The sequence below is a fragment of the Heloderma suspectum genome, chromosome 5 (assembly GCF_057233095.1).
Source record: "Heloderma suspectum isolate Gila_16-S chromosome 5, 16-S_ref, whole genome shotgun sequence".
NCBI lineage: Eukaryota > Metazoa > Chordata > Lepidosauria > Squamata > Helodermatidae > Heloderma > Heloderma suspectum.
Window position 1 is genome coordinate 127,541,223 of NC_139462.1, and position 15,403 is coordinate 127,556,625.

Consider the following 15,403-nt stretch of genomic DNA (forward strand, 5'->3'; position numbering starts at 1 on the left):
CAGAACACAATGGGGTAATTTGAGAGCTTATTATCTGCGATCTATTTAAAAACGGAGCAAAGGGCATTTAGCACAGGAGACGCCTTGAATGATCACTGCGTCATGTAAAGAGCCCGCAAACTTCCATGAAGGAGCAATCTCAATCGCAGGATAAAAAGCTCAGTGTGAAGGAGCCCAAATTCTGTGATTCTAAGGGAGCCTCAGGCAGAGTGCAGTGTAGTAATCTAAATTAGACCTGCCCAAGGCAGGTGTGACAGTGGCCAGATTTACTTTTCCTAGGTAGGGGTACAGTTGCTGCACTAGCCAAAGCTGAGCATGGGCACTGCTGGCCACAGTTGCTACCAGGCCATCCAGGAGCAAAGTTGGATCCAAGAGCACCTCCCAATTGCAAATCAAGTTCTTCAAAGGGAATGCAAGCCCATCTAGAACCGGTTTTACACCTAACTCTGGATCACCTGTCCTGACCAACAGCGCCTCTGTCATGTCCGGATTGTCTCAGCTTGTTAGCCTACATTCAGTCTATCACTGTACTCAAACAATGGTCCAGGCTCTCCATAGCTTCCCTGACTCAGATGGTCAGGAGAGTGAGGTTTGGGTGTCATCAGCACACTGATCTGTGATTGCTGGCGCCAGAAATCAACCTCACTGCAAACCCCCAGATGCCTCTCTCAGCAGTTTAATGTAGATGTTAATCAGACTGGGGACAAGATGGCCAAAGGGGCAAGTGGTAGCTCCCAGCCATGTGACACAAAAGGATATCGTAGTTGAATATATTGAATGCTGCTGAGAGGTGCAGCAGAACTAACAAGAACCGGCTCCCACTGCATAGCTCCTTGGCATAGGTAGTCCATCAGGAACCCAGCTTAGAAAGGATCCAGATCAGTCATCAGTTTCATCTAGGAAAACCTGGATTTGAGTTGCCACCACATGAACTAAAACCTTGCCCCAAAATGGCACATTTGAGGCAGGGCAGTAATTATCTAGCATGGTAGGGTCCAGGAAAGGTTTTGTCAGCAATGGTCGTACAACTGCTTCCTTCAACGCTGATGGTAGTTTGCCCTCTATCAAGGAAACTTTCACAACCTCCGCTACCCAAACTGTCAGTCCCCCTTTGACTACCTCCATCAGCGAGGAAGGGCAAGGGTCATGAAGAGAGCAAATAGTCACCTCAGCTCTCCAAGCATCTTGCCCACATCCTCAGACTGAACCAGCAGAATCATATCCTGTAGGGAGCATACCACAGATCCTGCTCTTAACATGGAGTAGAGTGTCGCTTCCAGACGAGGCTTTTTATTGTGCAAGCACCCTGCTTTATTCATGGAATTTTACAAGGGGGTGGGAGGACAAACGTCATCTTCTATTTGTATCCCTCCCATGCTTTCCCCCCACTTTTCTGCCTTTGTTCTTTAAAAACATGTTAAGGAGGAAAAGGAAAAGACTCCACAATGCCTTTTGATGGGTAGCACTAGGAGCCGTCCATCAAAGCACCCAACCTCAGAACAGATATGAGCAACTTGATCAGCAAAATGCACTGCGAAGTGTTCACAGCATGCCATTGAGAAGGCCTCCTCCCTGCTTTGAGGCCAGAGTGTAATAGGAACATCTCCACTCGGAATGCCTCTGCTAGAGCCACACATTTTTCTCCACCATCTACCCGAAAGCTTTACCACCCCCAACTTCTCAGAAAACCAAGGAGTGTAGAGTCTAGCAAGCAGGAGAGGATGTTGAGGAGCAATTGTGTCAAGAGCCTGGGCCATTTCCCCCCATTCCAGAGGTTGACCAGGGCTTCAACAGGACCTCCAGTCATGACAGCAGGAAAAGCCCCTAGATTGGTCAGGAACCCATTTGTCAGTTCCTGGTGTTGAAATATCGTAATACACCCGCCACCGCTGCAGAGGTTAGGAACCCCAGTGAATTTAAACTCTAGCAGGTAGCAATCTGCCCATGACAAGGCTGTTATTTCAAACTATGCCACCCACATGTCACCATCCAGCAAACAACAAAGTGTGCCCTGCAGAATGCATAGAACCAGAAATTATTTGAGACAGGCCCTTGTTGGTCACAGAGCAGCCTTCCCCAAACTGGCACCCTCCAGATTTGTTGAACTACAAGTCCCATCATCACCAGCCAGTGGCCATGCTGTATTTCAACCCATCTGGAGGGCAATCATGGAGATTATAACTGACTTTAATCCTACGAAGTCAGCTCTCCCATCTAACCAAGTTCTCTGCAATATTTCCAGGCTCAAAATCTGTAAGAGGCACACCGTGCTGTATGAAAGCCATCCCACCATGTGAGTCTGTTGAACCATGACTATGAAATGCAGGCCTCTGTTGGTAACATAATTGGTTCATAAACAGGGTTTTAATGCAGATCTGCAGCAGGGTCAAGAGAAGAGAGGGAACCGAGCATCTAGACTATACTTGAAGAGGCACCTCATAGTTGCTTAACAGTGCCTGAACACAGTGCATGTGTGAAGTATGTAAGCATCAAGAAAAATACCAGTGAAGGTGCAAGAATATGGCAAGTTGTTTTTGTGGAAATTGGACAATACCGTTTTGGTGGGAAAACGGAGTATACCTAGCCTGGGACACTGAAAGTTACAAAGACACGACTCTTTATGTAATAAGCAAAAATCTGCCAATTGCTTGTCCCTTGTGAGCCCCAGCTAGCCATTGGCAGAACTGCTGTGATGTTATGACATGTTCTGAAACATTTGAACTTCTGAGTCAGGGGTTTCAATCAGGTTTCAACCCTAGTCAGTACAATAGTGCATCAATAAAGCCAGTGGAAAGAGATGAGAATTCCACTTGCCAAGCAATTTAGTTGGTAAAAAATAATAACGGGGTAATGGCAGCAAAAGGTATTAGACAATGGATGAAAAGTGAAGAAGGAACACGAGCTGGTCCTAAAGCTCAAAGCCTCACAAGGCGAGAAAAAAAGTTTGCACGCAGAGTATGGATGCCTGTGTGCATGTAATTTCTCAGGACTTGCACCATATGACTTGCCAGAGACATTGCTACAAAGAGTGCATTGGCTCCCCCTACAGGTCACAGAGTGACCAGCCAAGGGTGCTTCCACGCTAGAGGTTTGAGAGTGCGATCACCGCACTTTGTTCACTCAGTTTCTACAGGGCTTCAACACACTGTAATCACCCAGTCATCGTCATCCTGTGGTTCTTCCATCTTTTCTCGGACTGCAGAAAACTTGACTCCCACCCCCAAAACCCCCAGAAAAGGAGCACAATGAGCACCAGCAGAGATGCCTCTGGCACGGCTCTTCAATCGTTTTTGAAAGGCAGCGTTTCTGTGAGCAGTGTGACATACTGGGAAAATGAACTTATCGCAACTCAGCTCCTCTCTATGATAACCCTTTTGGCGGGTGCCATTTTATTATCCCGTTTTTGATTTTTAATAGATCTTTTAATTATTGCTAAAATGTTTTCTGGCTTTAATTTTTAATGAAAAAGATGTATAGTGTTATAATGCTGGCTTTTTTTTTAAATCCATAAAACTCCTTTCTGGTCACTGCTGAAATGCTATTGGCACTATAATACAGACATCACCATTATAGTGGTATGGTGTTGTAGTGCTATATCTATTTTTCATGAAAAAAGGGAGGCAAAGGGAGATATAACGCTGTATCATAGTTCAGAGCCAAAGATCTTTAACAGAAGGGCTTCAGGGCAGTAAGAAATTACTCCAATGTTCTGTCACCCAGCCAATCAAGAGATATAGGGAAGCATCACAGTCAATAGGTTCCGAGAAAATAAAAGTAGTCTTTCTCTCTCACTTTTAAGAACCAGTCATCAGGTTAGGAGAAAGCACTGGCAACTGGACCTGAAGCCGTCTCCCATATGTGCTCTCAGGAGGAAAAATTACACTACCAATGATGGACATAGCTGAGGTAGATTATTCTAAGTGCCTGTCAAAAGCGTGCCCACCCCAAGTTGGGCCCTAGAAGCAGATAGCTGACCACCCACTGGAGCACTTAGTTTTCTTCTGTATGAAACTGAGTGGCAAGAAAAAGTAAAAAGACGCACCTGAGGGCACCACTGGAGTGGGAGCCAAACGTGCCCCTGACCATTTACAATGTCAGAGCCAGATTCATCCCCTAACTAAAGCGCTACCTGTCTTCTTTCTCTCCCGGAACTCAGCAGGCTGTCACGGGGCCAGTCCACATGGTCAAGCTGTGGCGCATGAGCCACTTCAAATATTCAAGCCGCAACTGCAGCTCGTTGTGTCATTTGAACCTGGCAAGGGTGGGTTGTTGGCGTAGTCAACAAGCCATCCACAACCCTAAAACAGCACATGGGTTCTGGGTGGTTTGTGAACCATGGCCACAACCCACCTTCGCTGGGTGTGAAAGACCCAACAAGTTGCAGACACAGCTTGAATATTCAAAAGTCACCCAGCACGTGCCGCAACCCACCAGGGCTGCAGTGATCGTGAGAATCCAGTCACCAAGTTCTACCTTGGTGAAAGCAAGCAGGCTGCTGAGACACGATTCACATGGGAGCAAGATATTCCCCTTGCATCTGTTGCTGGGTTCATTTTGTTGAGTTAGTGGGCAGGCTTTCCCTCTATTCCAGTGTCATCCCCAAGGGTGCCCCTTTATTTTTGCCTACATAATGTAAATGGCTGCCTGCTTACCTACCACATACTTGGGAGGGAGAACAACTAGGAGCAGAAGGTGGCACGCACACTTCAAGTTTTCAAAATGCTTTTTCCCCCTAACCACAGAAAATTTGCTAATGAAGGTGTCTTAAGTTGATGGCTCTTTAGTATGCATGTGTAGCAAAAAACCTATGCCCTTAGGAGAGTTGCACGCGTGTTTTCAGGGTTATTGTTTTGCTGCATTCCTGGGGACAAAAAAAAGTTTAGTTCTTTAAAGTAGGATCTCAGACAGGCATCACATTGTCATCCATCATTAATCCTCAAAATATTGCTGAAAAACACATGTTCTCCATTAGGGCAGAGTGTGCGGTTTTGAAAGATGAAACCATTCTGTATTACAAGGCACAAGCTTACTCCTGGGTCATGGATTGCACCTTCTTCTTCCCAGGAATCAGGAGCAGAAACAATGTGAGCTGGACTCGGTTCCTTGCAGCGAGGGCAAGATTCCTCTTGATGCTAGAGGAAGGGATTGCTGAACTGCAGCAGCAAGAGGCTGAACTCCCCCTGTTTGGGTGTGGGACTAAAAGTAATATGGGACTGGGGAGGAATCAAGGCTTCAAATACCCCATGGAATGAACATACACACGTGCCAACTCACAAGATCATTCCTGTAAATAATTTGTGGTTTAATTGCCCAAAGTCCTTATGCTTCATCCTGCTGTGGATAGCACAGTCTGCAAGCCCTCATGCCCTGCTGGAGGGGGAGTACTGTATTTTTTATCCTAAAACTGTGGATCATAGCTCCAAGCAACAAGGGTCTGTGGTGTGTCCTATACTTGGAAGGCCAAAATTTGATTCATATCAGCTGAGGCCAGTAAACACTCCGGTTCCCCCATAAATCTAGTTGGAGAATCTTCAAGACCTCAAAGGGACAGAAGCAGCAGAGAAGAGAAACACAGAGCCAGACGCTGAGCCATCAAAACAACATTTTGCTCTTTCTGCCTTCAACGCAAGGAAACCACAGCATAGAGAAGCCCTTCAAACCAGAGAACAGTTTTGCCTAGTCAGTCAGACCAGAAAGCCAGAGCAGAATCCTCATTAGAAGAACTTGACGCCCCGCCCATCGTCCAGGGTGATGATTTCAGCCTTGTGTTCCTGCTGTAAAGCCTGCAGGGCACGGAGTAGCATGGATTCTTCCAAACCATGGAATTCTAGGAGAGGATGAAACAGCCTTGGTTGAGGGAAGCAGCAACCTCTGTAATCCCCCCTCCCCCCTCAAATATAGCACAAGACATTGCATAGTGACAGCAGCCAATGCTGGAGGCCGCTTACCTGGCTTTGCATGGAATCCATAAAAGATTATGTGATGTTCGCACAGTCATAAATATGGCTGTGTGTACTCCAGGATTCTGTACTTGCACTGTGCGTGCACCAAATGCAGTACAGTACTGGGTTGTAGAATTCAACATCATAAGAATCTCAGCTTTGTTGCTTTAAATAAAGCAAGTTGCTGACCATCAAGACTGCCAAGAAAGGCTTGATAGTATGAACACTGTCAGGCAGAGCCCAGAAGGATTTCCTGGGGTCAAAGGATGAGGCTTCGCTGACTTGCATAGCTAGCTCTTTGCCCCTCGTTATGACCAGCAGAAGCCATTTACCCCTATCAATTAACTTAGTTTTAGTTCTCCTACCTTTATAATTAAGTACAAGGCAGAGGTGAGGTCCAAGTCCCAAACACACTAAAAAAACCTGTTTTGAACCCAGTTTTCTGCACCAACAGACACCTATTTCACAGCAATCCCAGCTGCCAGTAAGAAAATGTGTTACTTTTTTTAAAAGTGGGAGACCTAGGGCACGTGTCCAGGGGTGCATTGCTTCCCAGAGGCACCACACTGCCTACCCCTGAAGTAGAGGGTCAACAGCTGGCCAAGTCCTTTGCAAAGCTCCTCTTTCCCCTGTTAAGTCATAGGCCTGGTTCTACTATGCAGAACTACCAACTCTTCCACCATGAGTGGGAGACTCCTGATTTTAGAACTTGATTCCTACTTTCAAATCTGATCTCCTGGTTTTCTAATGGTCTTCTAAACCATTTCATTCGCAATTAGAACCGTCCAAGAACTGAATTCAAGAGCTGAATTTCGCCTTTCTCTGTGCTGACAGTGGGATGGGGTTCATGCCTCTCCCAGCATGGAAAATGCGACTTGGCTGGTGCTGGGAAGAGCAGGCGCTGTCTGAGTCCCAGGCGGGACACTGACAGACTCGGCTGGTGCTGGGAAAAATGGCCGTCTTCCCAGTGCCTGCCAAGTCCTGGGTTTCACATGGCATCCCTATGGGGGCAGTGTGTGCCACATGGAGAGACTCAGCTTGAGCAAGGGCTCCTCCCAGCGCTAGCCAAGTCCCTGGCTTTGTGCAGTGCACATCATCCCCCTGGACATCATGTGAAATCAGAGGTAACAGCAGGGAATCAAGGAGGCTTCGTGGGCCAGATGGGGGACTTCATGGTATGCCTCTCCCATGGCATACATCAATCCAAACCATCAAAATGAATGGTCATGAAAGATTTGGAATATAACCAAGTAGCTAAATTAACAACATGCACGTGGCCATTTTCCAGGCTATATTAAACAAATTCTCTGGAAACTACAAGTTCAGCATATTATGCTGAATATCAAATTATATGATGGATATGTTCCGTGGATGAATCCAATTTGAAATGTTATTAAAACGCAATGATTAAAAACAACTAGAAAAGCTTTCAACAGGGAGAGAATTAGAATGACATGGAAGATGCTCTTGACTAACAAAGAGACAGAGTTGGCCAAAAGGGGACTAAAAGGTGTCTGTGGAAGGGCAGACAATCTGTATTAGCATGGGATTGAGCAGGGACTGCTCAGCCACCATACATCACTGCAAAGTGAAACCTGCTAGTTGCAAAGGTACCTTCATTCTCTGTGTCCTCTCCATTGGATAGCTCATACAGTGTGAAAACTGAGTTGGTCATCCCATTCTTCGACACCTGAGAACAGAAGTGTGGAAGAGACGGAGAGAGAAATTGGAGAGAAATGTAAGACACCTAACCTTTATTTATTCATGGATTTATATCCTGCCCCCTCGGTGTTTCCACCCTCAGGACAGCTCAAGATAACACAATACAAACAAAACGGAGGGAAAACAAAATTATATCATAAAAAACATTTAAGTAGCAGATAGTAAAACATGGCAATAAAGACATAATAGGAGTTGAAAAACAACTCAAGCCATGTTTTAAAAGGCTTTGGTTAATTTGCCTGGCATGGAAATATGTAAGAATAGGAGCCAGGCAAGCTGTCCTGAGGAGAATATTTTAGAACTGGGGCACCACCACAGAAAAGGCTCTCTGGCCAGTCACCATCCACCGAATGTCCAAAGGCAGTGGGCACCTGGGGAAGGGCCTCAGATGATAATCTCAGGGTCCTGGTAGGGTCATGTGGGGATAGGCAATCCTTCATGTACTTAGGTCCCAACCCATGTAGGCCTTTAAAGATAAGTACAAGCACTTTGAATTGTGTTCAAAAACAAACCAGTAACCAGAGAAGAAATTGAGACCTTGACAAGCCTGGATTAAATCAGATGATGAAGAAGACAATGAGGACATATCCTGTGTGGAATTCTCTATGCAAAGACTCCCTTTCTGGGAACTTCTCTCTCACTTTTCAAGATCTGCAAAGCCAGTCACTGAGAGTCAATGTAGGCAGATTCTGCTTGCTTTTTATGCTCAGGCCTGTACGTACTTTGCACTTCCATGATTGTACAGCACAAGCTCAAAATTTGGTATCAGGTATGGAATTCAATATCTGAGAATCTCATTGAAAAATAATAGAATGTTTTAGCCCTTGAGGCTGGGAAGATATGACAAAAACTTAGTGATAATGCCTGGAGAAACCTCACATTCTGGGAAAGGAGCTGATCCAGAATGCTTCCACAGACTTCCATGACCCTGAACCAATGGCTTCCAGAAGCAACATTTATTATGCATCATTAGCCAATTCTATAGTGTTGCTCTGCATTGCTCTGCTCTTACCCACTGATAGATGAGCTTGCCCCATTCTTCTGGACGTCGCCACATGATCAGGAAGCTAGATTTGTTCTTGTCAAGCCATTCAAGATTCCCTGGAATGAAGCATAAAACATGTTTCACATCACGGCCTGCTCAGACATACACAACACACACTGAATCTGACTCGTGTAAGGAAGGAGTTGATCCATCTCAGCAGCCTGGCTTACTTGTTATATGGGCCTGAACACAAACACATTGAAGGCACAATCCTATGCATGTTTAGACAGAAAAAAGTCCTACAATTCCCAGCATGCCCCAGCCAGCATGACTGGCTGGAGGGATGCTAGGAGTTGTAGGCTTTTCTAATGTCTAAACACGCATAGGATTGCTCCTTAAGTCTACTTTCCTAGTCACACTTACTTGGAAGAAAACTGCACTGAAATAAATTACCTCCAACTAAATTTAGGATTTGCATATGATACCCTCAATTTTGGATGATCTTCTGCCCAAAGAGCTATCTGGCACAGCAGCATTACTGTGCTCTGTGCAGTCTTTCAAACAGAAAAGAGGGAAAGTAAGATCCCACCAGAAAATGCTGTGTATCTTAAAAAAAAAATCTGTAGAGAAGTGTAGATTTTCTGATGTTAGGAAAACTTCCAAATGGCAGGGTAACCTTGAGATCTCAGAACTTTTGTTGCCATTTTAAAATATGTCATTTTATCCCTGTGATCAGTGATGACCTGTTGCTTTTTTTACCCAATTAGGATCAAAAGAAAGTTCAGATAGCTTCATAGGCAGAAACTTAATTTCCTGACTTGCCTCTACTTCTACAAGGAAGGTGCTTTTGTTTTCACGAGTACCTAAAAGTTCCTGGCAAGTATTTTAAAATAAGAACTGTGTCTTCTGTTGAAGTCCAAAGGTACCTTGACATCAGCATAAACCACAACCCACCTTTTTTCCTGAGCTCCTCTAGCACAACAAGGATGAATTCCAATGGGAGCTTTCCTGTCCCACAGTTAAGGAAACAGTCACTGGGCACAGGATGGGGAAAAGGTTTAGAGAAATTAACACAAATTGGGACAAATCACTCAGCTCAAGACAAATAAAGGAATGTAGGGGTTTAGATTCAGGATATTAAAGCCAGCATTCTAGATCGTCAAGGAAATGGGCTCGTCATGCTCCTGATACAGCAGAAATTGTAACCCTTCCATCAAACCTATCATGCAGCTAGCCCGACTCATAAGAACTTACTTGGGCCCAGGGAGGGCCCAGAAGGACATGTACTCCAGCCCCTGATTGAAAGGCAGGACCGTCCACTAACCTCTCATAGAGCCACTGACGCAGTCCAGAACATATTATCCCATAAGCAGACAGACGGTACTTGCAGAACAAATACCTTGAAATGATTCAAGTAATTAAGCTCCATGCTGCAAGGGGAAGAAAAATCATAGAGAAGTTGATTCTCCTTTCTATTCACATTGCAAAATTTGCTTCCTTCAAAAAATAGAGAAGTCTACAATGAGAAAAAACATCACCCAGAGAGGACAAAACCAAACAATGCAATCCTATGCACATCTATTGGGAAGTAAGTCCCATGGATCTATTCCCAGCTAAGGGTGTATAGGATTGCAACCTTAGATAGGTAAATGCCATTGCAGAAAAACCCTTCTTTTCTAGTATATAAGACTCAAAACTGTTACATTACAGGACCAAGTGAGTTGGCAGGATAGGACAGCAATTTGAGTGCACAGAACTCTTCTTCAAGAGGAGAGGTGTTCTATGCTAGGAAAATGTTGCTGATACCATCTCACCCACAGCAAATGTCATCTTAGTCCCTTTGTTTTTAATAGGACCAATCCTTTGTTTTTAATTGGGCAACAAACCTTTCTAGGACATCCTTTCAACAACCACAATGACTGCAGTGCAGAGAGATGACATTTGAAAGAGAGACTAAAAACAACAAAACAAGTTTGGGAAGCAAGAACTTGTCTTATGTTCTGCAAGTATTAAAAAATGCTTAAATGTAACATACATGCTGTTCTGGCCCAAGAGGAGGGCAGAGCTGCTGATCTAGGGAAAGCACTTGTTTTAAAAGGCAAATCTGTTCTGTATGCTTCTCTCCATTCCATGCTTGTGCAATAATGGCCAGGACAGTGGCATGCCCAGCCAACAACTGTTACAAGCCAGAATTGCTTCCAGCCTGAATTGTACTCCCATGAGAGAAGCCAGCCCTTTCATCTTAAGGAACAGCAAACCACCCTTATGAGCTCACCAAGGCAGGAAAGACAGCCCCACACTAGGGGAGGAAGGATACGCTGCAATTTCCAGTTGTTGAACAGTGGGCTCTCTTGGGCCTCTGGAACAGTCATGGTGTAGAGCTTGTTGCGGCGGCAGTATGAGAGCACTAAGGAACACCAGGCAGTCAGCTGTTTCTGTCTTGTGTCCACATTGGGCTGCAGTCTAAACACAATCACAGGGATAGATATAGCTCAACAGATTGATTACTTCATCTCAGAAACCCAACCATGCCATGTTCCTCCAAACCAAGATTGAGGAATAGAATGTTCAGGGTTATTTATTCATTTACAGGACTGCTATACCACTCTATATCTGACAAGATTTCCAAGCAATGAGAAATAAAATGGAAGAAAAAAGGATCAAAATAAAAAATTAAAATATTTAAAATCAGATTATGCTAATAAAATCGTGGTTGGTTGACACCCACTTCTCTAACCAGTTTTTTCCTCTCTTGCTCTGTGTCCTTTTTTGTTCTATGGACCCCTTCTTGTTCTCCTCCAATCACCTCAGTCTTACCCTTTAAATGTTTGTTTTGGCATTGTGACACAAACCCCCTCTCCAAATTTCATTTCCATCCATCCCTTTCTCCTCCCTCATTCCCTTTTCTTTGTCAGAAGTCAGTCACACAGTCACTCCTTCTGTCCGACTCATATCCATCACTGAAGCTTGACTCCGGATATTGCCCTTCCCATCACCTTGGCCCAATATTGCTGCTGCCTTCTCATTTGAAGATCTCTTCTCTCACGCATTCCACTCTGACACCCGTGGTGATGGAGCTGGCCTTTCTCCTGACAAATCCTGTCCGTTCCAGTCCCAGATCATGCCTCCCTCTTAAGCTTTGACGTTTGTTTCCTCTCATATCTTTGCATTCTTGTGTTATATTACTCTCCATAACCCCCTTTCAACTTTCCTATATAACCCTGATGGTTGGTTTTCTTTCCTTCTCTCCCTGATGACTTTAATGTTCATGTTGATAACCACACTGACCCAGGTGCTTCCCATCTTCTTTGGCTAACCTGCTCCTTTGGCCAGTGATTTTGGACTAACTCATCTACTAACTGTTGTAGTCACTTCCTTGATCTAAGAACTGTTCGCTATCAGACCTCCACACACTGGAATTCCCCGTCTCCAACCATCACCATATATCTTCCAACATCATGCACCTTCTCTCATTCCTCTGCTCACTCCATCCATGATTTGCAGCTTATCAACACAGCAGCTTGTCTCATGTCCTCCATCAGACTCTACAGTTTCGACCTTCAACTCTTCCCTTGCCTCAGCTCCGATTCATTTATCCTACTGACCCATGAAGTTGCTCACCCCACTAATCCAGGGCAGTGCTTCTTCCCTCCATTCAGGCTGCTGAATGCCTCTCAGACAACTTGATTGACTTTGCTCCCTTTAAATGCATGCTCTCCTTCCACTCTGCTATTTATCTAGCCAAGTGACACTACTGCATCACTCTGTCCCATATCCATTCCAGCAACCCCTGGAGTCTCCATCATCTCTTGCCTTTGGCTAGGCTGGCTAGGGGTGATGGGAGTTGTAGGCCAAACTATCTGGACAGCCACATGTTTCCCACCTCTATTCTGTCAGGTGGTGATGGTGGGGAAATAACAGCAGGGGAGATATTCAATCTGTTGCCAAGTTATAACTCTTCTCCTTGCACAACATTGAGGATATCTGCCTCTCAGCTAAAATTCCAGTTTTTGCTCTGATTGCCTCCAACTCCTACCTTGATTACTGCAACCTTCTTCTATCTGGTGTTCCCCTATTACTCCTCAGTTCAAACAGCTGCATTTAAAAGTCTTTTGCCAAAAACATTCACCACTCCTGTCACTCAGAATATGCGATGTCCTTCAAAATGTTTTAGTCTTCCTATCCATTTCTAGACTCTTTGCCCTTATGTTTAAAGCTTGCCATAATCTTACCCCACTTTATCTTTAAGTCTCTATTTCCCATTATATCCCTTCCCACAACATCAGCTCCTCCAACTCTATCTCCCTTAGCCGCCAGTCCTTTGCTCTCTATCACAGCTCCATCCATTCTCCCACCCTGCCTCATGTGCCTGGAATTCCCTCCCTGAAAGTATACTTGGTGACACCTGTCTCTTCAAATCACTTCTTAAAACACATCTTTTCTGAAGAACCTTTGGCATAACCCTTTAATTCTCATTCCTAACTGCAATCTTAAGTACATCTAACTGCACTGTCCCTTATTCATCCTTTGCTACTCTTGTTTCTTTCTTCATCCCTTTGTTTTACACATTGTCTATTTGAAATCAAAAGACTACTGAAAGCAGGAACCTGCTTTTGTGGGTTTTTTGTTTTATGGAACTCTGTACACTGATGGCACTCTATTAACCGATAATATACAGAGGTCAGGAAAAAACCCTATATATTTTACACAACAATAACCTTACATACAAAATGACAATAGTTTATGAACAAAATAATAAAATGGAGTATATACAAATTCACGTGATACAAACAAATGTATGCCAATTGTCAAACATGGAGACAGATTTACTTCTAAACTCAATCGTTACATACAGTAAATACTGACAGACAGAGAAAAATAACATGACAACCCCGTAATAAACAATCAACACTTTTGGTTCCCAAGAATCTTCCTTAGTGAATGACAATATTGCTTGCCAAATGCATTTCTACTCGTTTTCTTCCGTTGCACATCTGAGAACCTAAAACAGCTGCTTCAGAGTGAATCCAGCAGTACCCAGGCTGCTTTATATCAGGGCACATGCTCATATAGTTAAAAGGAATACTGTGAAAAGCTCCTCTAATCAGACTTGAAGGATTTACAGAAGAGTAAAACCTCTTCTGACCAAGATGTCCGAGCAGCAATTATACATCCCCATACAAGTATCCAACAATCTTCAAAGAGAGAGAGAGAGATCACTGACAATCCTAGTACCCTTCAAGAATCCTTTTAGAAGACTATAGAGTTGAAACATATTTGGCAATCAACGGTATTTCACTCACTACAGATTCTTCTTTTGAACCAAAAGTGTTGATTATTTATAAAAGGTTATCTCTGTCTTTCAGTATTTACTGTATGGATCTATGGGATTTAGAATTTAGTCTGTCTCCATGTTTGACTATTGACAGATGAAAGCCAGTGTGGCACAGTGGCGAGTGTTGGACTGGGAGTCAGGAGATCCAGGTTCTAGTCTCCACTCAGCCATGGAAGCTCACTGGGTGACTTTGGGCCAGTCACAAACTCTCAGCCCAACCTACCTCACAGGTTTGGTGTTGTGAGGATAAAAGGGAGAGGAGGGTTATGGAGAGGATTATTTTTTCCTTGGGAGGAAAAAAGACAGGATATAAATTTATTTATAAATAAATACATGTTAATTTGTATATATTCCATTTCTTTTTTTTTGTTCACAAATTATTGTCATGTTGTATATACTTTTGAGTGAAATTTGTAGTTTTTGTCTTGACCTTTTAACATTGTGGTTTCAGTTCCTCTTAGTTTCACTCAGGCACACCTGCATTAACAACCGCAGACATGCTGGGTCAACGTTACATATTGTACGCAAATGTGTCCCCAATGGTTTTCAAGTATGTACCACACAAAGAAGAATTTGGATCCTGTGAACCAGTTGTTGTCCTTGTTCACATATTTAGGGCACAACCCTATACATCTTCAGACGGAAAAACGCCCTACAACTTCCAGCGAGCAAGTGGAATGCTGGCTGGGGAACGCTGGGAGTTGTAGGACTTTTATCTGTCTAAACATGGCATCCTTAATGGTAAAGACAAATGCAGACATCACCAGAGAAACGATCTGGCTCAAACGCCCCTGGCAGTTCAGTTGCAATTCCCAATCTCAGTACTGTCGGCGGGGACTGTCGGCAGTCACTAACACGCACCAGAGAGAAGCCAGTTACTTTGCTACCGTGAGAAGGCTGGAGTAAGCAGCCAGTACATGACCAACCAAGGCAAGTATGGCTGGACTAAAAAAGCAGGGAAGCGGAGGAAGCAAAGGAAGCCGTGACTGCCTTCCTAGGTCCTTCCGGGAGAACCCAGGGTTCCGAGGGGCTCCTTTCGCGTGTGCACCCACCCCATGCCTCGGAGAAGGGGGCCGTCTGCTTGGGCGCGGCCCCAAGAGAGCGTGGGGGTCGCGGGCGTCCCGGGACTCACGTGAAGAAGGGCGGGAAACTGTACTGCCAGGGCCACTCGAAACTCATCATCGCTCCTGGGGCAGAACGGAACTTCCGCCGCCGAGCGCCGACTTCGAGTCCGACCTGCAAATGCTTCCACCCCTCCCGCGAGCCTCGTGTAACGGTTCCGAGAAAATCTGGCCCCCGGTGTGCCATAGATCTATGACTCTGTAGAAACACACATTCTTCCTGGTTTCCGGGCTTGGGGTGCTGTCGCTGAGTTCGGGCTTCGGGGGTGCGTGAAGGGCGTTATAGATCGGATTGTCC

General features: G+C 44.7%; 1 protein-coding gene across 1 annotated transcript; it reads right to left on the minus strand.

The window, feature by feature from the left end:
* Positions 1-1,295: 1,295 nt before the first annotated feature.
* On the minus strand, positions 1,296-15,173 carry VPS25 (vacuolar protein sorting 25 homolog). Its single transcript, XM_084857343.1, has 6 exons — positions 15,117-15,173; positions 10,967-11,112; positions 9,604-9,657; positions 8,677-8,765; positions 7,557-7,632; positions 1,296-5,827 (listed from the first exon to the last, which is right to left on the minus strand). Exons 1-6 carry the CDS (start codon positions 15,164-15,166, stop codon positions 5,715-5,717), a joined length of 528 nt encoding a protein of 175 aa, XP_084713469.1. The 5' UTR covers positions 15,167-15,173; the 3' UTR covers positions 1,296-5,714.
* Between the last annotated feature and the right edge of the window lie 230 nt (positions 15,174-15,403).

Coding starts and splice junctions, on each gene's coding strand:
- VPS25 (XM_084857343.1), bottom strand. CDS start 15,166: ATGATGAGTTTCGAGTGGCCCTGGCAGTACAGTTTCCCGCCCTTCTTC. Junction 11,113..15,116: donor AGTTTCCCGCCCTTCTTCAC/GTGAGTCCCGGG, acceptor GATTGTGTTTAG/ACTGCAGCCCAATGTGGACA. Junction 8,766..9,603: donor AGAGGAGCTCAGGAAAAAAG/GTGGGTTGTGGT, acceptor GCTTCATTCCAG/GGAATCTTGAATGGCTTGAC.